This window comes from Macrotis lagotis, chromosome 6, assembly GCF_037893015.1.
Source record: "Macrotis lagotis isolate mMagLag1 chromosome 6, bilby.v1.9.chrom.fasta, whole genome shotgun sequence".
NCBI lineage: Eukaryota > Metazoa > Chordata > Mammalia > Peramelemorphia > Peramelidae > Macrotis > Macrotis lagotis.
Window position 1 is genome coordinate 31,526,112 of NC_133663.1, and position 24,120 is coordinate 31,550,231.

At 38.1% G+C, this 24,120-nt stretch overlaps 1 protein-coding gene across 5 annotated transcripts in view; it reads right to left on the bottom strand.

Moving 5' to 3' along the window:
- The window catches only part of TNIK (TRAF2 and NCK interacting kinase), a 397,128-nt gene that overhangs the window by 109,165 nt on the left and 263,843 nt on the right, over nucleotides 1-24,120 (bottom strand). For all 5 annotated transcript variants that reach the window (XM_074190918.1, XM_074190919.1, XM_074190921.1 and 2 more), the window contains exons 10-12: nucleotides 21,002-21,177; nucleotides 13,737-13,803; nucleotides 3,430-3,634 (exon numbers count right to left, since the gene is read on the bottom strand). In XM_074190918.1, coding sequence (XP_074047019.1) covers nucleotides 3,430-3,634; nucleotides 13,737-13,803; nucleotides 21,002-21,177 — 448 coding nt within the window. The remainder of the gene's footprint in view (nucleotides 1-3,429; nucleotides 3,635-13,736; nucleotides 13,804-21,001; nucleotides 21,178-24,120) is intronic.

Genomic DNA, 24,120 nt, shown 5'->3' on the forward strand with positions numbered 1-24,120 from the left:
TTATATTTTTAGACCCAGAAGAAAAACAAAATAGAAGATACTCTTTGACTATTTGAGATACAAGGGAAAAAAAACTGACAGTGCCTCCCTCAAGAAGCCTACATTTTACTCAAGAGGGACTTAGATAAGTAACTAGAAAGCAATCTGCAGAGGAGATTCACTGAGAATACTAAGATTGAGGAAAGCCACAGACTACAGATGAGCATAAAAGAGGAAGAGCCAAAGGGAAGCATCTCCCTTGTCAACTTGCCCCCTCCCCACAGCCACTGATGTCTTTCCATCCAAAGTTATCTTCCATCTACTTTATAGGCCTTCTGTTTATATCTAGATACATGTTCAGGGCATTCTGCATATATCTATATAAATATCTATGTACATGTATGTGTGTATATTACACATATATACACATACACACATATGGTAGCTAGATAGCTCTGTGGGTAGAGTGCCTGAAGCCAGGAGGACCTGAATTCAGATCTGTCTTCAGACATTGACTTGCTGTGTGACCTCAGATAGGTCACTTAGCCCTGATTGCCTCAGATCCAAAACCAGTTCTAGTCGTTCTGATGCATCTCTGGCCACTGGACCCAACTGGCTCTGGAGAAGAAAGTGAGGCTGGGGCCTTAGCACATCTCCCCCTGCCCCAATCCAATTCATGTGCTTGTCATGGCATCACCCCCCACCCTGATGTTATAATGGTCCTTCTTTGAGAATGAAGGACAAATATCATCATATACATCTACAGTGTACCTAAAGAAAGACTCATCTTAATGAGTTCAAATCCAGTCTCAGATACTTCCTAACTCTGGGCAAGTTTCTTCACCCTGTTTTCCTTAGTTTCCTCAACTGGAAAATGAACCAGAGGAGAGAATGACAAACCACTGCAATACATCTGTGACCCCCAATGGGGTCATAAAGTGTCAGATATGAGGGAAGTGACTAAACAATAGCAAGTATGGAAACCGCTCAGGACCAGAGGTTTCTTCACTTCCCCAGCTTACTAGGCTTGTACTATGTGTTCATTTGTTGATTAATTCACTGACTGCTCTGACTCTGACCTCAATAAATCAGAAAATAAGACAAATTATTAAAATACTTTGAAATATGAGAAGGAACCCTGCCAACATCATCATAAAATGGGGAAGGCGGCAGTATAGGGGTGTCACGAATCGTAACCTGAATCTGAAACTAGGACAAAGGATCTATATGTTACAATCAAAGAAGAAAAATAATTGTACTTTTCCCTTCCTCAGAGACGATTGTTTTGAATTTTTGCTGATTCCTGCTCTTTCATTCATTTATCTTGGTTAAGCCACCCACTCAAAACCTGAGGTGGCCTTGACTCTTCTTCCCTCTCCCTTCTCCATTCATTTAGCTGGTTGCCAAGTCTTTCCCACTTCTATCTCCACAATATCTCCCATCTGTCCTCTCACCCTATGACCAGGACACAATTTTGGATTCTCATCACTTTCCCCGGCATTGCTACCACATCATTTCAGCTGGTCTCCCAGTGTCCAGCCTCCCTCCCACCCCACCCCCATCCCCATCAATCCTCCATATGGCTGCCAAAATAATATCCCAATGGACAGATCTAATCATTCCCTTCCCTGGTAGCCCCTCCTGTTTCTTCCCATTGATTTTGAAATAAGATACAAACTTCCTTAGCCTTATTCCTAATCTCTCACCCATTTATAATGATATAAGGCCTGAAAACTACTTCTCATCCATTTTTTTCCCCCTTGATCTACTGAAGGCCGACCACAGTCTGGCTCAATCTTTTTTCCAGTCTTCCTTCACATTACTCCTTTTCACACAGTATAATTCAGCAAAACAATCCTACCAGCTGTTCCTCAATTTCCTCCTGCTGTCTTCTGCCTTGCTCAAGGCATTTCCCCCCTTTCCTGGCATATATTTCCAACTTCTCATGTCTACCTGTCCAAAATCTCTCTTTTGGCAAAGCTCAGGTCAATCTCGTCCATGAAAACTTTCCTGAGACTCCACCTTCCTTCCCAGGTGAAAATGATTTCATCCTTTTTAAATTTCCCTAGAGCTTTTCATCAGGAATATTGGAAACTTCAAATCTTCCCCTATCTCTTGCTATCTTGTATTGTACTCACCTGAGTACAAGTTTGTATCGTCTTGGAAGCTTTCAAGGAAATGAAGACTGATAGTTCTCATCTTTATGTCCCCAGAGCTCTGCATCACTAAGATGATTAATAAAGGTTTGATGCATGAATGAATGTTTCCAGTAAAATACTTATGGGTGTTAGACTATCACTGATTTGAAAACCTGGAGTCTGGTCCCCCCAGATGCCTTTACCTGTAGCCATAACCTGTTTACATTGCTATTCATAGCATGCCTCTCCCGGCACAATGCAGTCTGTCTTCTACTCACATTTGCAATAGTCTGCATCAAATATTTATTTCCCTTTTAACTACACTGGCATCTGTTACCTATAGATAACTTTGTTTTGCTTAAATATTTCCATCTGACCCAACACTTCACTTATCCAACAACCACAGGATATGGAATACTGATGATAGTCTTTAGAGAACTTTAAGATTTGCAAAGGATAGATAGATAGATAGATAGATAGATAGATAGATAGATAGATAGATAGATAGATGATAGAGAGATGATAGAGAGATAGAGGAGATAGAGAGAGATTAATAGATAGATGATGGAGGGATGACTACATAGATGAATGGATGAATGAATGTGTGGATGGATGGATGGATGGGTGAGAGATAGATATATAGATACATAGCTACATGATGGATGATAGGTAGGTAGATAGAAAGATAGAGATAGAGATGAAAGAAAGAAAGAAAGAGAAAAAATGGATAGGTGAATGGAGGGATGACTACATAGATGAATGGATGGATGATAGATATATAGATACATGATGGATGATAGGTAGGTAGATAAGTAGATAGAGAGATAGAAAGAAAGATAAATGGATAGATGGATGGAGGGATGATAGATACATAGATACATGATGGATGATAGGTAGATAGATAGATAGATAGATAGATAGATAGATAGATAGATAGAAAGATAGATAGACAGATAGTAGATAAATAGCTGTATATCCAAATGTGTAAATGTACATTTCTATAGACACACACACACACACACACACACAAGTGTATGGATGTGTATATGTATCATCCAATGCTCCCCATTCCTCAAACACCTTACCAACCAAAATGATACCATTGGAAATATGTCCTAAGAGTTGTTTTTAGGTATAAGCACATATCCAACAAAAAGAAAACTCATCCAAAACAAACAACAAAAGAAGCAAACTCCCAAAAGGAAAACCTAGGGACTCGACCATTCATCACCACCCTCCAAGTCTCTATAACTCCCAGCTCTCCAAGGCAGGAGATGATGGTGGAGCTGAGCATCCCTGGTCCCCAGCCTACCTCCTCCAGCCTGCGGCGTTGTTCTTTCTGCTCTTCAATGCGCTTCTGACGCTCTGCCAACAGTTGACGCTTGTGTTCCTCATTCTCCCTTTGCTGTTGTTCCAGCTGCTGGCGCCGGAGAGCCTCCGAGCGCTCCTTGTTGGCCAACTGAAGTCGCAAAAAGTCCCGTCTCAGTGTGGATTCACCCGGTAGATTCAGGATGGAACTATATGGAGAGAGAATAAGAGATCAGAGACAGGGACACTAGGAAAGAAAGAACACAGAGGAATGGGATAGGCTCCAGATTGCAAACAAGTTCGTTTACTGGCAGGAGGAGCCCACTTTGGCACATCTTTCCCCCATCTATCTAGTGAAGGTGGATCATAGAGTCAACATAGGCACTTTCAGTTTTATACTTGTCATTGACTGATGTTTGTCCTTCATTCTTGAGGAAGACCATGACATCAGGGAGGTGATGCCATGACAAGCACATGAATCAGATTTGATTTGGGGTGGTGGTGGTGTGCTGTGCTAAGACACCAGACTCACTTGGGGGGGGGGGGTGCTGTGCTGAGTCACCAGACTCACTTTCTCCTCGAGCCATATGGGTCCAGTGGCCAGATGTGAATCAGGATGTCTAGAGATGGCCCTGGACAGGTGGCAATCCTATCCTAAGTGATTAGCTCAAGATCACACAGTAGTAAGGATCAAGTGTCTGAGATTGGATTTGAACTCCTGTCCTCCTGACTCCAAGGTCAGTGCTCTATCCACTGCACTATCTAATGTCCACATTTGTCATAAGACACTAGACACCATATATGTAGCTTATTAAAGTGATGATGAGCACCATGGCAATTGGTAATGGAATGCAACTGTTCGTTTTGGTAAGAACACCAACAATCATACTATTGATCAGCACCTTGGATAATAGCCCCAGATCAAAGAGCTGGATCAGATCTTAATCTTTTCTTTTTCATTCCAAATCATCATTAATATGTACAATGAAGTCAAAAGAGTCAAAGTCACAAGCATTTATTAAACACCTTCAATGGATTAACTCTGCACTTAAATGCTTCTCAATAGAAAAAGGGTATTATATAAGAAACCACCAACTTCGTTAAATAGCCTATTTAAAGCAATTTTTAAAAGTTTGTTGACTAGTTATTGACTTTACTCCAATTATTACTCCATCTTCTCTCCTTTTCCTAGTTTCTGGGTGTTTGATATGTGATCCTTCAACACTTCAATGCTGTATATTCCAAATATCCCCTTTTTATAATGTGGTGTCTCATTAGAATAGAAACTCCTTGAGGGCAGTGATATATTCACTCCGCAGCATTTAGCCCAATAGGCATAGGAAGTCCTAGATACCTTTTTGCTCGATCTATTATTTATTTCTTCATTCATTTTTAACTATGTCTGAGATTCAAGAAAGCCAGACTGTACTGCAGCTTTAGTGAGTCCAGGAAAATCAAGAGACTTTCAAAGGATGAGAAATAACATTACAAAATGCAAGTTATAAAATAAGCACCACCACCCTGCACCCTGTCCCCCTCCCCTTCCCCCACAACTCCAATGGAGAATGTGCCTGGTGGTCTGTATAACAGGGACATCTGGCTCCTCTCTTAGAAGCCAAATCCAATTTTGCTTCTGTTCTGGCAGTGATACTACCATCATTTAGCACTCACCCAGTATGTCCTACAGCCCTTGAAATGGCACTCAGAATTACAATGGGTACTGAAAAGATGTCAGTTTGCTGACTTGTCTTAGATCCTTCAAATCTTTTAGAAGGCTTACACATATAGTTACTTTAAAAGAGGACCCAATTTAATAGAATCACAGAACTTCAGATTTGTTAGGAAGTTTAGGGGCCATCTACTTCAACCTCTACCTCCCAATTTTCCACTATTACATATCCAATAAATGTTTGACAATTTTTTTTACTGAACTGTAATACTTGCTTGCAGTGGCTTAATCATCTACACAACGCCACCAATTGCTATTATTCTTCTTCCCTACCTACATTGTTATTTTACTATTGTGTATTCATTTTGTATTTATTCTGCACACACATACACACACAACACATTCATACATTTTCTCCCTGATAGAATGTTAAGCTCCTGAGAGAAAGGTGATTCATTTCATTTTCTTTGTATTTTTAGTGCTTAGTATATATTTGGTGCTTAATAAATGTCTATTTATTGATTTACTGAAATATCATAAGATTTGATTAAATTATAGAGAAAAATAAAAGTTGAACCAAAACAATAATTTATTTGATTGACAATGTAAATAAAGATATCTGGGTATGGGGAATCAATCAGGATACCGCTGATCAATTGGTTAATCCCAGCCCATTTCAGACAAAACACAGAAATAATGGGCAGGTTGATAAAAAAAAAACAAACTACATGGTGTTATGATCTTAAATTAGGCCTAAAGGAAGCTTTATCTTTTGTTACCATTTAATGAGATATGAAGAAGTTCTTTCATCAGTGTGGATAGAATTAGAGGGCAGCCACCTATTGGCTGGTAAAAATATTGTCCATGTCCATGGCATCTTTCGAAAAGCAGAATGTACTCTCTGGACAATCAGCAGTGCCTGGATAGCATCTGAGAAGTCTTCTTTTGGACATCATAGGAAAACAGATTTGGAAATAGAATCTGAGAAGAAATCACTCCTAACTGCTCAGGGAAGTGAGATTTCTCTCTCCTTCTTCTTCTCCGCCAATACTCACTCAATAGAAGCTACCAGGGAAGCAGGGAGAAAGTGGAGTGCAGTGGAATAATCCACCCAGCGAAGATGAAGAAAAGAATGAATAACTGGGACCCCAGGCACCGAATACATCAATGATCTTGGCCACATATGTGTGTGGCCCCCTACTATGGAACTAGATTAGTGTGCTTTTTCACTGATGATGTATATAATTGAGGAGCAGGAGTTTAAAGATACCATTATTGATGATGCACATCAGTAAATAAAATCTTTGAACTCCTTGTGTCAAGGGACTATATAAAATAAATGATGTTCAAAACCCATAATTTTAGGAGTTTGGGCCTGGGGATTGATTCTCTGAGTCTGAGCTTGGGGAAAACCCAAAGGTTGTGCTGCAAAGGGAAACGTGGAGAGGCAACAAAATCTAGTTGCACACTATAGTTGATGCTGTTGTTTACTAAATACTACTAAAGTTAAGGGATACATTATTTCTCTGTTTACCTTTTAGGAAGACTGTTTTCTACTCGGGTGCTTGTTGAGAAGTATATATTGCATCAAAGCAAATTAATACAGCGCATTTTGAAAAACAAAATTAAATAAACAATTTCCAACTCTACTCTTTCCACAATCTTGCCTTGTCAACCAAACAAGCACCATTTAAAATATTATGGTAGTAGATTATAATTATGTGACTTGAAACCAAATGCAAATGACACGTCATCATATAATACCATGCCCCACTCCCATACTCACCCCCTATCACAGCAACAACAGAAAGGGGAATATTTTTCCTAAAGGAATTACAAAATGTGGTATAGAAACCTTTAGGGACCAAAGGCCAACATTTGTGAATGTGGTTATTAAATCAGTGGGAGTATTAAGAGGAAAGCTATTGGTAATATTCTACTTATAAATAAAGAATAATTTATAAGAAAATCTGATGATGTTTAAGATTCCATTTTCAGTAGCCATTGCTGCAGAATACAGTTTAATAATCTGATCCTACCCTCCAAGGTTCCCTGTTTGACTCAAACTTATCTGATCAATCTCATCCCATTCTCTGCCTCTTCAGAATCTTAGGACAGGTAGGGTTCTAGACCTTGGGTTAGCTGAGGTAGGTTGAAATCCTATTCTAACAGTTATTAACTTTTCATTATGGATATTGCTTTGAGTCAGTTTCTGCATCTGTCAAAGAGGGATAATGACAGTTGTAGTTGCTTCATGGGTTTTTGTGAAGGTTGGCTGAGGTAACATGCTTCAAATACTTTATAATCTTCTCAGTTAGTATGTGGCAAGCTTCTCCAACCCAGGGATGTGCCATTTCTACCACTGTATTTTCAGTGCTTTGTATATTACAGGAGATTAATATATATATATATATATATATATATATATATATATATACACACACATATATATTATATATATATATATATATATATATTTGTTAGAATGAATAGAATTTGGGATGAAAGCAGGAACTGGGTGGAAAACTTACCTTCCCCAAATAAATTAATACTATAAATAATATTTCAGGAGACATATTAAACTACTTGAGAATAAATAATTTTAAGCAGTAGAAGGCAGGTGCGATGTGTATGCTAATTACAAATTAACCTTATCTAATATTCTTTCTGATTTAAAAAAATAGAGAGCAAATGATTGTGCCAAATGAGCATCAGAAAACTGAACAACCACAAACAGATTAGTGTTGCCATCAAATAAAACTTACAACAAAATTAATCTGGCAGATATTAATGAGCTGCATAATGGTTATTGTTCATATGGTAATTAGTTCTCATAAATGACTGTAATTAGCATAATTTTATATAGTCAAATTTAGATTTCAGTTTTCCTTTTTTGTTAGTTTTCAGCATCTATACGCATCAACAGTGAGTTTCTCTCTGCATTTTAATTCTGCTTAGCTGTCTATCTTGTCTATCTGTCTGTTGTCTGTCTATCACTAAGAATGGAAAAACACACACACAGACACACAGACACAGACACACACACAGACACACACACACACCCATTGAAAGACAAAGGTCTTGAATCTGACTCCAATCTTTCAGGCCTTTTTGTGTCATCCCTTACCTTCTGTCTTATGGCTGAGGATTGAAATTTCCTGTGTTGAGATTGACCCTGGAGAGAGGCGGGTTCACAGAAACCTTATTTATTTGTTAATTTATTTTTATTAAAATGTATTTATTATTTATTAAAATTAATACATTATCAAAATGCTTGTTTATTTGAGAGATGTAGGGGACTGCTGACTGGCCTTCCCTATGTCCTACTTGGGCTATTCTGATGTCTTACAGCAGGGATTACAGAATATAAGTGAAAACTGAAGAGTGGTTATGGCAGGATATTCTCCAGCCTTTCCAGAGCTGGGGTTAGAGAGAAGCCATAGGCAGAAGGATCAACCTTCCCTACTTTCCATGATACACAGGTTGCCTTTGTACCCTAAACCCTAGTTAGATTGGGAGCAGTACATTAGCAGATTAGTCACAGGATCTTGATCTTTTTTTCTGTCCCTGGCAATCACCGCCTGCCCCCCCCCATCTAGTGATGAAGGGAGATGCAATCTATATTGCTGGAATGAAAACCCATACCAGGAAAGGCAGGGGTCTTTGAACTATTGAAATTTATGTGAGGCATAAATATGGCTTTCATTCTGGAATTCCAAGTCTTTGATTCTTCTCTCTCCACTTGCAATGACTTAACGTGGGTCAGATCCTTCTACAAAAGGTGAGGAGGGACCCACATTTTCTTTCTCAATTATTGCCCCTGCCAGGTTGTTTATTTTCAACTATTCAGAGACAAATGTAAACTGGGGGCAATGTTATTTTTTATTGCACTTGGCTTCCCATGTGGGCAACTTCTCAGAGCCTGAGCACCAAACTGAGCTGCTTGCTTTTCCTCTCCCCCTTTGCTCGGTTTCTTGCCTTTGTTCGTGGTGTTCTCTCTTACAGAAATCTTCATTCTTTCCAGAATTGTCTTGGCAATTTCCATCCATCCTCCACAGTCTAATCGAAGATTATCTTCCTTCTTGAATCTTTCCCTGATCTCTTTGTCCTCTCTGGGCCTCTCTCCAAGCATGGTCATACACTAGCTGTTATCAGTCTTGTGTGTGAGGGTATGAGGGAGAGAGAGAGAGAGAGAGAGAGAGAGAGAGAGAGAGAGAGAGAGAGAGAGAGAGAGAGAGAGAGAATATGTGTGTGTGTGTGTGTGTGTGTGTGTGTGTATCTTATCACCCCACCTAGTCTACAGGTAGAGGCTGGGGTATCCATCTTTGTGTTTCAAACTGGTCCTCTAAAAAAATACTTGCTTTGTAAATTTGCATGTGAATGAGTACCACTTCTGACACCAGTTAAACTGAATGATTATGGGCAAATCACTAAAAACTGTCTTTGCCTCATTTGTAGCATCTGTAAAATGAGATTGTCTCCGAGGTCCCTCCCAACTCTAATTTCCTACATAGTAATCTACATAGAGAGACCATGAAGTGATAACTGTAGAATGACACTGGAATCAGAACCCTGAAGGAAGATTGTGAGTAGAACTTTTCTTTCTTTGCTCCTTGAAAAGAATTTGTATGGGGAGGGAATAGGAAAGGAGACTCAGTTTAACCTTATGTTTATGATTCATTTACAGTACCCAGAGGTCAACTGTCTTAGGTAGATATCAGATCAAATGCTGTTACAACAGGCTTTTAATTTTGACTATTTTTTTAGGTAGCTTCTGCTAGAATGAAGCATCATGTTCTAAGGAATTTTCTAAAAATACAAATCTGACCATGTCACATCCCTGCTCAGTAAACTTCAATGACTGTCTGTGATTTCTAGGATCAAATTCAGATCTTTCTGATGTTTAAAGTTCCTTATAACTTGGCTCTAACTTCCCATCATTATGGAATATTAATATCCTCCATCACTCCCTGGTCTCACCTTTTCCTACCATTCCTCATATCCTCTTTTCTCTTTCTGCCCTTTGAAAAGATTGTTCCAAGTGATGGAAATTTACTCAATCCACATAGAATTTCCTTCAAAACTCAACTGAAGATCACCTCTTACTAGAAAATCTTTCCCAATTCTCCCTGCTGCTATTGTCTTCTAAAAAACTGTTATTATTGAGTCATTTTAGTCATGTGCAACTCTTCATGTCCTCATTTGGTTTTGTCGGCAAAGATATTGGAGTAATTTGACATTTCTTTCTGTAGTTCATTTTTCAGATAAGGAAACTGACAAACAGGGCTAAATGACTAGAGCCACAAAGCTAGATTTGAATTCAGGTCTTCCTGACTCCAGATCTGGTGCTCTATCCACTGCATTACCTAGCTACCCCCAAATTGCTCTGCATTTATTTTGAATATAATGATATTTATTACTAGTATACTTTATATCATACATATTACATTATATAATTTATATATATATATATACACACTTGTGCATATTTACACATTTATATATAGAGAGCACATATACACATTTATAAACATACACATGCATTCACATATATGTATGTATAAAAAAGAGAGACAGACAGACAGACAGACAGACACAGAAACAGAGAGGGAAAGGGAGGGAGGGAGAAAGTCAGCAATGATCAAACATAAGCCCAGGAGTTGCTTCAATTTTGTCTTTATGTTCCCAGTGGCCAGTACCATGCCTGCTATAACATAAGGATTTTATTTTTTTGCAAAGCAATGGAGTTAAGTGACTTGCCCAGGGTCACACAGCTAATTATTGTGTCTGAGGCTGGATTTGAATTCAGGTCCTCCTGACTCCAGGGTTGGTGCTCTAGCTACTGCACTACCTTATCACAGGGATTGAATTAGTGCTTATTAACTGAAGGAATCTCCTGATGGGATTCTGGAATAATGGTGCCTTCACAATGAGGTTCCCTGGATTTACCAACTGTCCCCACTCAGGAATATCAAGGCTTCCTTCAATGCTTGAAAATAGGCAGAGGTATGTCTTGTTCTCTCCATGAGTAAATGTTACCCATATCGTAGGTTCAAAATGTGGAACCCCAAAGGCCCAATATAGCCCAGTCTCCTCATTGTAGAGATAAGACAATGGAAACTGAGATGAGCAATGTAAATCAGTCATGGTCAGAGAGGTAGTAAGAAACAGTACTGGAACTCTGGTCTTCTGATTTCAAACAACATTATTTCCCCCTGGAACACACTTCCTTTGGCCTCCTTTCCCCAACTAGATTGGAAGCTCTCTGCTATGTCATCCACACAGCCTATATCATTACTCTGAAGCTGCTATCTAATTTCTACAATCTCCTTCTCTAGTCTTCAGGAATTCAATAAGATTAAAGGCTATAAAAGCAGGAATATGGGCATAATTCTTAATTATGATAGAATGACAAGCTGCAGTTTATATAATGTGAAGGGACTAGTTTGCGAGCTGGGGTGAGTTCAGGGAAGAGATTAGATGAGCACAAGCATAGCTCAGTTTGAAAAATATATATAGTGTCTCAGAAGTCTTAAACGTGAATAACTTCAAATGGCACAAAGACTTTTGCGACACCAAGTATCATTGAGACTGGGTCTAATTTGCATTGGTAGCCTCAGAAAGGCTGAGATGTCCAAGACACTTCTCTGACTGGATAATCTACTGGAAAATAGCATGTGCCAGTGGGATTGGACTGGCTACAACTGGAGTGAGGGCATTTGGTATTCCACCTCTGAGGATAGCTTCATTTTCCACATGGTTTCCTGGGAGCCATTATCTTTATGCTGCCAAATGAGTCGTGGCCAACATTTTAAGCCTCAGGTAGATGGAAGGAATTCTTTGGTTTTTGCCCTTGGAAGATGATTTGGATGAGCTGGCCATTTTTTGGTAGGCAAAGCATTTATATGATGCTGGCTTATCTCTCATAAGAAATCAAGTGAGGTTCATTGGCTTAATTCAGAATTAAGGAAAACTCATAATCAAATTCATGGCAACAGAAAACACAGGGATAAAAAAAATGAGAGTATGATGCTTAAGAAGGAGCCCTGCCTTTGGTTCAATTCCCAGCTCTTCCAACAGGTAAGATGTTTAACCTCATTGGACCAGCATTGACCACTTAGATCCTTTCCAGCTCTAAAGATTTGCCCTTTAATTTTATGACCTCTTAGGTCACTTCTCTGTTTTCAAGTTTTGTTCTTGTTAGAGAAGACACTGAGTTGGGATGCTGAGGGTTGACTATGCAGAAAGGATTCTATTTAGAACTTCCTATAGACCAGGCACTATACTATGTTCTGGGAAAACAAAGAGAAAATGAAGAATAGTCTTTCTAAGGGGGGAAGATACCCCCCCCCAAAATGAAAGAAAAATATACACTTAGAGTTAAGGGAGCACAGTGGCTAGAGTTCTGAGCCTAAAGTCAGGAAGATCTAATTTCAAATCCAGTCTTAGATGTTTATTAGCTGTGTGACCCTAAGCAAGTCACCTTTCTATCTGCCTCATTTTCTCATCTATAAAAAGGGGACAATAATAATAGTTCCTTGTGAGGATAAAATGAGATATTTATAAAAATCTTTGAAAATCTTAAAATATTATATAAATGCAACAGATGCTGCTGCTGCTGCTGCTGCTGCTGCTGCTGATGATGATGATGATAGTAGTAACGAACTCAGCTAACAAATCAGGATATCAGGAAATACTCAAGTAGCATTGTCATAAGAGCTCATTTTTGATCAAAGTCAGTATGAGAGGCAGAAGCGAAGAGGGAGAGGTTTCCAGTCATTGTGGAAAATCTATGCAAAGGAACACAAGAATGCTTTGTTTGGAGAACAGTAGGTAGGCCCATTTGTTGTTAATAATAATAATAATAACATTTCTGTAGCACCAAGTATATATACGACAGTTGCTGTACTATGAATTTTACAATTTTATCTCATTTAACTTTCAGAACAACCTTGGCTATAATAGAGCTGGTGAGGGTTTATACCATACCATAAACTTAGGAAGGTTGGCTGGTACCATGTTTGGAAAGGTCTTAAATGTCAAACTGACAAGTTTCTATGAATACTGTCATGGCTTGGCCAATGGCAGACTGCTTCCTCAAGTATTCAACTTAATTAGTAGATTTTAGTTGTGTACAAATACATGAAGGCAAAGATGATAGGATCACAGATTTAGTGCGGAGAGGGTCTGTGTAGTCTAATCTATTCCTCCCTCCTCCTTTTTTAATAGGTGAGGAAACTGAGGCTCTAGAGAGATTGAAGTAATTAAAGGGAAGTCCCAGAATCCCACCTTTTCATGGGCTCCCTGGATACTATTTTCAGAAGTGCTTTTGACCCTCATTATCCTAATAAATGCCTTTGTTCTCCACTGTCCTTTATTATAAGTCAAAGAATCCTTGACTAGGCCCTCTAAACCTAGGGGGACAGAGAAACAGATACTTGAAGTCTGACTCTTTTGTATGGATTTCTCTAGAGATAGTCTCCTGAATACTTAGTTATGCTAATGGAAAATGAGCTAAACAAGGTCATTCTCAAGGATTCTTGAAGCAAATTGATGAAGAGAAAGGGAAGAAGCACCCAAAGGCCAAAGAAGGACAAGTTAAATGAGAGGGTTGGTTTGGATTTCTGCATCTTGTTTCTTACCTGGGTTCTCCAGAGTCATTTTCCTCCTCTTCTTCTTCACTACCACTGTACTCATACTCAGTCTCATCTAAAAGTAAATTCAAAGACCATGAGAGACAGAAAGGACAAGAGAGACTGCTTATTGTCCCACTCCTTCCACCCATTTGGCAAAGGATAAAATTGAGACTCAGGCTTGCCTAGCACCATACTGCTAGTTTGTGACAGAGTAGCCAGGATCCCAAGTGTTCTGGCATCCAGGCTGATATCTTGAGAATGATACTCTTTGGAACTCTCTATATGAACCATTGGGCTACTTACTGATCCAAGGACACTAAGGACACAAAGACCAATGTCCTGCCCCATTTACTTGGAATTTCTCCAGGTTAGTTGCTGTTTATACCAGAGGAATGAAAAATGCCATAAATTATTCTTTCACTTTGTAGTAACTCTATACAGAGAAAATTCAGTTAAATTCAATAAACAGTTATTAGATACCAAGATGTTCCAAGCACTGTCCTGGGGATAATGCAAACAACTGAGTCATGGTAAACTCAACTATATGGGGTGGGGGGAGTCTCAAATCAGTAATAAAAGGAATGAAAATGAAAATCTCTCCAGATTTTCACTCATATCCATCAAAATTGTCAAAGATGAGAAACAATGGAAACACTTGTTTTGGAAAAGGTAAGGGGAGGCAGCCAGTATTGTAGAACTATGTTTTGGTTCAACCATCGTGGAAAAATCACTCTAGAAAAATGATTAATTATAAATAATATTAATATAATTAATTATTAATATTAATTAGAATCAGTTTGACTTGGGTTCAGGTGGCTTGGATTATATGATCCTGAGCAAGTTACAGAACCTCTCAATACCTTTAGCAAAGATATAAGCCTATCCTTTGGGTATTATTTACAAATGGCAGTTTGTATTGAATTGGTAGGAGGGAAGCCTCACTGGAAATTTCCAATTTCAATGAAAGAATAGCTGCAAGTCCCTCACCTCTCCAAAAAACCCCTGAAAATGGATATTTAAATAATACTTTTAATTTAATTAATAATACTTCAAATGGATTTATTTCATTTAAACCTTAAGACAAACCCTTTGAAGTGAGTGTTATTTTTATCTCAGTTTTATAGATGAGGAAATTGAGATTCAAAGATAGTTTGTGATTGCCTATGGTCATATAATTTCTATGGATCTGAACCCCAAGTCCTCTTGACTTCAAGGAATACCATCTTTTAAAAAATATTTAATTTTTAATTTATGGAATGAAATAAATATTTCCATAACAAAGTATAATAAAAATGAGGTACATGAAACTAAAATTTATGTGGAAGTTGTTCTTCCTTTTAAATAGAAAATGTAGTTATCATGTATTTTTTCCCTTCTTTCTCTTCTCTTCCCTTCCCTTCTTCCTTCCCCTTCACTTTTCTGATGCTCTCAGAATCCAGACACAGCATTCTTAACCACTGCACCACAATGACTCTCCAACTCCCCTTCTTGAGGAATCTTTATGCCATCAGAGGACATACAATTAACTAATTTTTAGTTATGGTGTGATCACAGGCAGAACAGTCACTTTGCAACAAGAATTTTAGCTAGGATTTCCATGGACCTACCACCTGTCTACAGATTATAACATAAGTGTTTGTGATTCAAAGCATGTTTTAAAAAGCCTCCTGTTTTATATCATCTGATCCCCCCCCCCCATCTCCACCCTCCCCACCCCCAGCACTGCTGTTCCTGTTGTACAGCTGCCCTGGGTTAGGAATTGCAATTTCGAAGAGACCCACAGTATACTATTTGTGAGGTCATGGTCATACTGCCATCAGGAGGTGGGCAGTGCAAAGGGTACATGGGAGGATCTGACATTTACAGAATACTTTTAAAATTTGCTTGGCTTAAATCACAGGACTTGTTAGCTGACTGATACCCCAAATAGTTATCAAAGAGCAAAGTTAAAAAAGTTACAGGAGCTGAAAAAAGTTTAGGAATGCTTATTTTCCATGAATGCGCCATGAAATTCAGAGACATGGACTATAAATCCACAAATTTAGAGCAAGAACTATCCTTAGAATTCACCTAATCCAATCCCCTCATTTTACAAATAAGGAAACTAAGGCCTAGGGAGATTGTTCAAAGTCACTTACATTATAAGTGACAAGAGATCTGGGATCTGAATCTAGGTCCTCTGATTCCACATTAAGCACTATTTGAAAATTATGTTGCTGAAGCTGCTTTTGACTATATTTTTTGCCTTTACTTATGTTCAGTCAATTAATCATGTATTCATTCATTTATTTATTCATTAACATACATTTATCAAATGCCTACTATTGGCCATTATACAAGACATTCCATTGATCATTTCTGAATTTCCTCATTGGCTCTTCCCATTGCCCAGAATGCATCCTCCCCTAGAACCTGAAATTCCTTAAAAGCTGAAATCAAATACCACCACCTTAAGGGATCTAGAGTGAGGTCCCTGACCTTTCCACCACCAAAATGTACTAGGATTTTCTTTATAAACAGGTGCTATATATTTATATGTTTACACATTGTTTCTGTCAATAAAATGGAAGCTCCTTTATATGCACTGGTGAATATTTCCTTCTTGTCACTGTATCCTCAGCTTCTAGTATAGTTACTGGCAATAATAGGCAATTTGTATATGTTTATTGTTACTGTACCCAGGGCACCATGTTAGCAACTGGAGGAGATATTTTTTAAATAAGAGATGAATCAATTCCTCTTTCAATAATGATACTAACAACAGCAATAATGATGATGATAGACATTGAGAGGTAGCATGATTTAACAGATAAAGCCATCCTTTCCAGTGTTCTCCCCCCCTGACAATTTCATATGAAAATCTAATTAGTAGCCACACAGATGTATGTAAAAGATTAGTTATCCCCATTTCACATCTGATAAAACTGAATCTAAATCTAAAAGGTCAAATGACTTGAGTAAAATCTCACAAAATTATAAAAAATGGGATTTGGACCCAGATTTTCCTGACTCACAATTTTATCCTTAAAGAATGAAAAGACTCCTTACCAAATAGAAATGCCATATAATAACATCCAAGTCCATCAGGGGATTCTTAAATAATGTTCTTAAGAAAGATCAATGGGAGATGTTTGTATGTGTGGGTAGCAGGGTGAGGTTATGTTTGTGTGTGTGTGTGTGTGTGTGTGTATACGGAAAAGATGTACATATTTATCTTCCTACCTCTAAAGGCATCTGAATAAATGAACAATTTCATGGTTCCATATTGAAGCTCAAGTGAAATGAACAAGTATAGAATTGAGAGAGAAACGGGGAATATTTATTTGATGAAGAAGATTATGGCAAAGGAAAGAATCACATTAATCTAATTACTTCTCACCTCTAGGGGAAAACCTCCTTTTATTGGACTACCTAATTTTAATACTTTGCCAGAATCTGCAGTTATTTCTTTTGTATTACTGAGAAAAATGAGCAGATGTCAATATTTCTCATAGGAAATAGAATTTCATTTAAAAATAAAGAAACATTCATGAAAGGTAAAATTACAAGAATCTCCCATGCATTTCTCATTGAGGAGGTTGGAAGTAGGATGAGCAAAGATTAAAGGAAACAAACTGAGTCACTTTCACATAAAGAGCTTCAAGTGGATGGGATTTAAGTATCCGACATTATACTTGTTTTCATGGTATTTGGAGATTAGGAATGGGCCTCTGGGAAGTCCCAGCCATAAGAAAGATCAGATGCCTCTTTAAGTCATCATGAAACTCTTCATAAACCTGTATCCTAATGACTCTATCTACAGCTCTAAAAGAGTGTTCAGTGCTAGGTTTCATTTATTGTGGCATTCTCCCTCCCTATAATATATTTTATAAATATATATATATATATATATATATATATATATATAATTACAAGACCTAGATCAAAAGTGATCTCAGTCACATATTAACCAGTCCTTGGACATGTGGATTCACTTGTCTGAGATTTCATTTGTAAAATGAGAGGGTGGACCAAATGACCTCTGAGATCCTTTTTAGCTTTTGATCTAAGAGGGGAAGAAGGGAGCTTAGAAGGGAGTGTAGTAAAAGAGCTCCTGTCTTAGATTCAATTTGTCTCCCCCTAGGAATGTAAGCTACTTGAGGGCAGGGATTATTTCACATTCCCTTATAGCCTTGGTGGCCTAGTACCTAGTGGTGCTTGGTCACTGGTTATGGATCAATGAGTGCATACTCAGGCTCCATTTCCACTATTTAGTATTTATGAGTAAATTCCTTTACCATTCTGAGCCCCCGAGTTCTGATTTTGCAAAATGATATAATAATTCTTGAATTGCATGGGTTTGCAATCAATCATTTAATCACTAGGCATTGATTAAGCATCCTTGATAGGTTAAGAGTATGGCAGACACTAGAGACACAAGGACAAAAGTGAAACAACTCCTGCCCTCAGGGAGCTTCCCTTCTCTTAGGGAAGAATACATGTACAGAAACACCAGCAACAGGAAAAGAGCAAATTAGGTGGAGGTAGTTGGGGAGTCAGGTGAGCAGCCAATAAGCCTTGAGAGAGGGAGAACATTACCTACTGGAGAGGAAGGTTTTGCTGTATGACTTGCATCTTGATGGAAAAGAGAGTTCCTATGATACTGACTTCAGGGGGCAGAGCTAGTGCAATAGCCATTTTGGCTGGATTATGGAGCATGGGAAGGGGAGGAATGTACATAGAAACCAGAAAGATATGTTGTCTGTTTTAATGGTCTTTCAAAGCCAACTGTGGAATTTATCTTTTCTCTTAGAAGCCCTGGGAGCCCTTCGAGTTAACTGGGTAACTCTGACATGGTCAGATCTGCAACTGCTTTGTCCATAGTGCACTTGAGGTGGGCAGAAGGAATACAAGAGTGCTAATGAGGGCTGATAAAATCTTAAACTCATCCAGCAGCTGTTGGGGGGTGGGTGGGTGGGAGAAAAGGGGCAGATTCAAGAGATATTGATTGATAGAAACAGCCCATCTTCTTTCAAAAGTATGTCAAATACATTAAACATTTAAAAAATATGAAATAAATAAAAGGGTTATGATCTACCCTGGTGGGAAGAAATCATAAATACTTTGTTTTTTAAGACTTTTAAAATGTATTCAATTTGATTTCTTTTTTTTCTTTAGATTTTTGCAAGGCAATGGGGTTAAGTGACTTGCCCAAGGCACACAGCTAGGTAATTATTAAGTGTCTGAGGCCAGATTTGAACTCAGGTACTCCTGACTCCAGGGCTGGTGCTCTATACACTGCGCCACCTAGCTGATTTCAAGCTGATGGTAGATTATAAACTAAAATATAAATAGGTACAAATAAATAAACAAAAAAATAAAGAAATGGTCCTGATGATCACAGGAAACATTGTATGTACAGTGCAAGATGAAGAGCAAATAGGTAAGTGTGAATCAGGATGACTATTGATGAGTCTAGAAACTGCTTTCAGCTTGCTGGGAATATAGTGAGAACAATAAACAATATTTCCCTTTCTCTATTGGAGGGCTGGGAGGTGTGCAAACTGAGATAGGAGAGCACAGAGAATGTTTTCAGTAATTACTCAGATATATAAAGAAAAGTCAATGTTGCAATAAATTTTCTCTATGGGAGGTCTGATTTTTATGCTCTGTCTCAGGGAGGATTTTCTTTTTAATTTTATAGATGGTTTTTTTTATTTTTTAATAAATGTTATTTTATTTTACTTTTTCCAATTTCAGCTGAAGATAGTTTTTACATTCATCTTTTTTGTAAACTTTAGAGTACCACATTTTTTCAACCCTTTCCCTCCTTACAACAGTCACCAATCTGATGTAGATTATATATATATATATGTATATATATACATATATATATATATGTACAATTAGGTTTAACATACTTTCATATTAATCATTCTGTGAAAGAAGAATCAGAACTAAAGGGCAAGGAAAAAACATAAAACAAGTTTTAAAAAGTGAAAACAGTATGCTTGAGTCTGCATGTGGATTCCACAGTTTTGTATTTGAATATGGATGGCATTTTCCATTACAAGTTTTTTTAGAACTAGAAAATGGAATAAAGGAACCTTAATTCATCATAGTTGTAGATGTCTGTCAGACTCAGTTTTCTCATCTGTAAAATAGTCATTTCCTGATAACTGCATGCCTCTCCCACACTGAACCTTCTCTTTCAACACAGAAAAGGGTTAAGCAAAAATTGACCAAGGAAATGACTGTTCCCAACAAATTATGAAATGTTTTCCTCTTTATAAAAGAAGATCCTGGGTATTATTCTTTTTAAAACTAGACCTGTGATTTTACTGGTATGAGGAATTTCTGGTGAGGAGCCATCCTGTACGCATGAAAACTGATATCATCCCTGAAAATTATATATTTAGGGAAAATGTTGAATTTGGAATCAGGAAAAACTAAGTTCAAAGCTTGCCTCAAATACTAGCTCTGCAACTATGGGAAAGTCACTTAGCCATTCTCTCTCTCTCTCTCTCTCTCTCTCTCTCTCTCTCTCTCTCTCTCTCTCTCTCTCTCAGTTCCTCAACTGTAAAATGGGGATAAAAAGAATACCTATCTCCCAGAGTTGTTGGGAGGATCAATCTATCTCATGTGTTTTGAAAGCCTTAAAGGTTGTGTAGATCTTGGTTGTTCCTCCTGAGATGACTTCTCAGGTGCCAAGGCTAAGATCTATCAGACTTAAGAATTGGAATCAAGTAATATTTAAGCTAGATGTTATTTACACAAAAAACCCATTTTATCTTAAGGGATCTTTTCCTAGGTCCTATTTCTACCCCCCCCCCCCACCTCCAGTTTTCAAAATAGGACAACATATATATATATATATATATATATATATATATATATAAAGCAAATATCTTTATATTCAGTTTCTCACTTCTCATTAAAAGGTGTTTTGCAGTCTGGTCCAGCATAGCTTTGTCTGGTGCCTGGAGAGGATTTTTTTTTTTAAACACAGGTCTCCTCTTTTAAAACAGATCCCATTTCCATGCTTTCCATAGCAAATCTGCTTTCAAACATTCATTCTACAGACCATTCACTTTCCCAGCTGAAAAAATGAATCTCTGAGTTGGGAATGACCTCAGGGGTCAGTTGGCTTGGGCCTTGCCTGAACAGAGACCAAGACAAGACCTTACTTGGCCAAATGAGAGTCCACCTGGTCTCCACAGCTGCTGCACAGCAGGATGGTGTGACCTTTCCCACCTCTTGGCTGCCATGCAAGATTAAAAACCAGTACTAACCTTTCTCTCCTCGCTTCTTCTTTGTCCTGTCGATGTGATCCTTGAGTTGAATCCGGACCTGACGTTCATTAGGCTGGTCTCTTATAAATGGATGCTTCATGAGCTGTTCTGTGGTAGGTCTTTGACTATGGTTTTTTACTAAGCAGCTCTCAATGAAAGACTGGAATTTTTTTGACCTGCCAAAGGAAGGCCGTGAATTAGTCACAACTCAGGTCACCAACCCAAAGAAACACAGAATCTGATCCAATCCATTCTCAGAAGGCAGACCTGAGATCCCATTCCTGACATGTGTTCACCCATCACCTGTCAAAATGGCATGCTTCTCTTTTAACAGCTTGTTCTTTGTGGAAGTTCTTAATTCAGTCATCAATCCTAAATTGGCTTGACACTTGGGCCCCCTGCTCCTGGTTATTTTTCCTGGGTCTAACAGAACAAATCTAACCCTCTCCTATAAGACAGTCCTTTAAATAATGTCAAGCCAGCAATATGCCTCTTTCCCCTTCCCCCCAAGTCTTTTATTCTCTAAATGAAGTGTGCCCACAAACACAAAGATCATACTAGAATTTACAGCAATTAATGAATCCAAAATACAGAGCAATCAATCAAGCAAACTATGGTGGCTACTATGGGATATAGGTGGGTGGCACTGATTTATATAAAAGAACATCTCTTCTGATTCAGATGTCCTTATTTGCTAAGGCCACCAAAATTCTTTCAGTTTGTCCAGATTTGCAAACTCAGAATTATCCATGACTCTCCTATTTCTCTTTGATCCCTCTTCCAATCATTTACCAATTCATTCCAGTTCCACCTCCATATCATCTCCCTCATGCATCCCTTTCTCACCAATCTTATGCCTTCTATTAGGGTTCAATGCCTCTCATCTTAATGATTATAGGAATCTCTTCATCCATTCACCCAGTTGTCCTACTGGTATTCCTAAAACACGTATCTGACCATGTCATGTCCTTCACCCCCAACACATTTGTTAAAAATAAAAAGTCTTCTAAGGCTCCCTATTACCTCCTTACAATGGCATTTATAATTCTTCGTAAGACATTCTAAAAGACCTGCGATAGAAAATGCCATCCACATCCAGGGGAGAAAAAACTATAGAATGAAGATCAAAGCATATTATTTTCATCTTTTTAAATTTGGTTTTTTGCTTTTTCCTTCTCATAGTTTTTCTTGTTCTGATTCTTCTTGCACAGTATGACTAATATAGAAATATGTTTAACATGATTGTACACGCATAAACTATATCAGATTACCTAGCCTAGGGTGGGATGGAGAAAACACTAACAAATAAATATTGAAAATTCTCTACATATAATTTGAAAAATAATTTAAAAAATTTAAATTCTTTGTAATATGGCTACCCTCTAGCTTTTCAGTTTTATTTCATTTTCATTGTCTACACCCATTAGATAAATCCAAAAGGAGTTAGAACAGAGAGAGATCTATATGGGCTGTCATCATCGGAGAAGGAAGATTTATGGATAAAAAGAGACCTAAGTTGAACCTAAAAGGATGGGGAACAATTGAAAAAGAGGGAAAGTAGTAAGAAGGTACCAGGTGGTGGGACTAGGCATTGGCAAGAAAAGAACGGCAAAGATGCAGGGTTAAAAATATACCTGCTGGGTGGTTGGGCTTTGTAAAAATCTCCCAAGTTGTTTCCCTGCTTCAAACCTTGGACATATGCCAAAATGATTTATCTAATGTAAAGTATGATTATGGCCTCCCCATCCTTAATCCTTATAAACTCCATTGAGTCCCCATTACCTTTGGTTGCAAATACAAGCTCCTTTGTTTGGTATTTAGTGATACCCACATCATGACCGCCAGTTTCCCTTTTCCAACCAAATGATGCTCTGCTCCCCTTTGTGTTCTCCATGGTCCTATCTAATTCACCTTGCTGCTGCTCCTCATACAGAGGACTCCATTTATCTGCAGCCTCCCTCCTCATCCCTGCCTCTTGGAATCCCTCATTTCCCTGAAGAATCAGCAGAAATGCCCCAGTCTGGGTGAAGTCTTTCCTGATTGTCCAATTCTTCTACCTTGTCTTCTGCCCCATCACCTTGGGGATTTCTGCAGCTGATCCTGCATACATCTCCTTGTGGCTACTTTGTCCCTCTGGCCAGAATGCAAATTATTTGAGGATTTTTTTCATTTTTTTATCTTGTATTTCCTGTGTTAAACATGATGTGTGTTATGTAGAAAGTAATTAATAAATATTTATTGATGTGGGGCTTCTCAGGAAGAGAGTGGGGGAGAGTGGAAAGTTGGAAGAGGTAGATGGAGGAGAGTGGGGGCAAGTATCTGAGAAATAAACACAAATTCTTGGAGCTTAAATGATCTGGGAACACCAAGTCATCAAATAAGTAATTTAGAGTTGTTTTCTAACTCTGTAATTTCAACTTATAAGAAAAGATCACAGAACCATAGCCTTTTGAACTGCAAGGGGCTGTATCCATTTCAACCTAGAAGCAGACCAAGAAAATTGCCACTTCTTATGGAAGAGACTGGGGTCAGAAAAGTGAGATCATACAAAGTGACAGAGCAGGGATCTAACTTGGAAGTCTTCTCAGTCCAAATCTTGGAAGACTGGTAGTGCAGTGGATAGAGTAAAAGCTATTTCCTAAATATAAGTTTTGCTGAAATAGGGAGAAATCCCCAAATCCTTTCCAGTACAAAGATACACCAAGTAAGACCATTGTCATTATTGTTCCAAAAATACCTATTATAGTCAAAAGGCAAGAAAAAGACACTGAGAGCATAAGTATAGCCAGATAAACAAAATAGCCCTTTTTACAGATGAGTGGCTTACTTAGAAAACCCTGGATATTCAACACAAGTTATTTTAAGCAATTCATAACTTCGCCATAGTAGTCAGGAAGTTAGGAAGACCTGAGTTCAACCCCAGCCTCAGATACTTATTAAATGTGTAATCTTGGGTGAGTAACTTAACCCTGTTTAACTCAGTTTCCTCATCTGTAAAATAAGTTGGAGAAAGAAAAGGCAAATCATTCCAGTGGCTTTGTCGAGAAAACTCCAAACAGAACATGACTGAAAATGACTGAATGACAAAAAAGGTCCCATGACCACTGTGGCACAGCTCT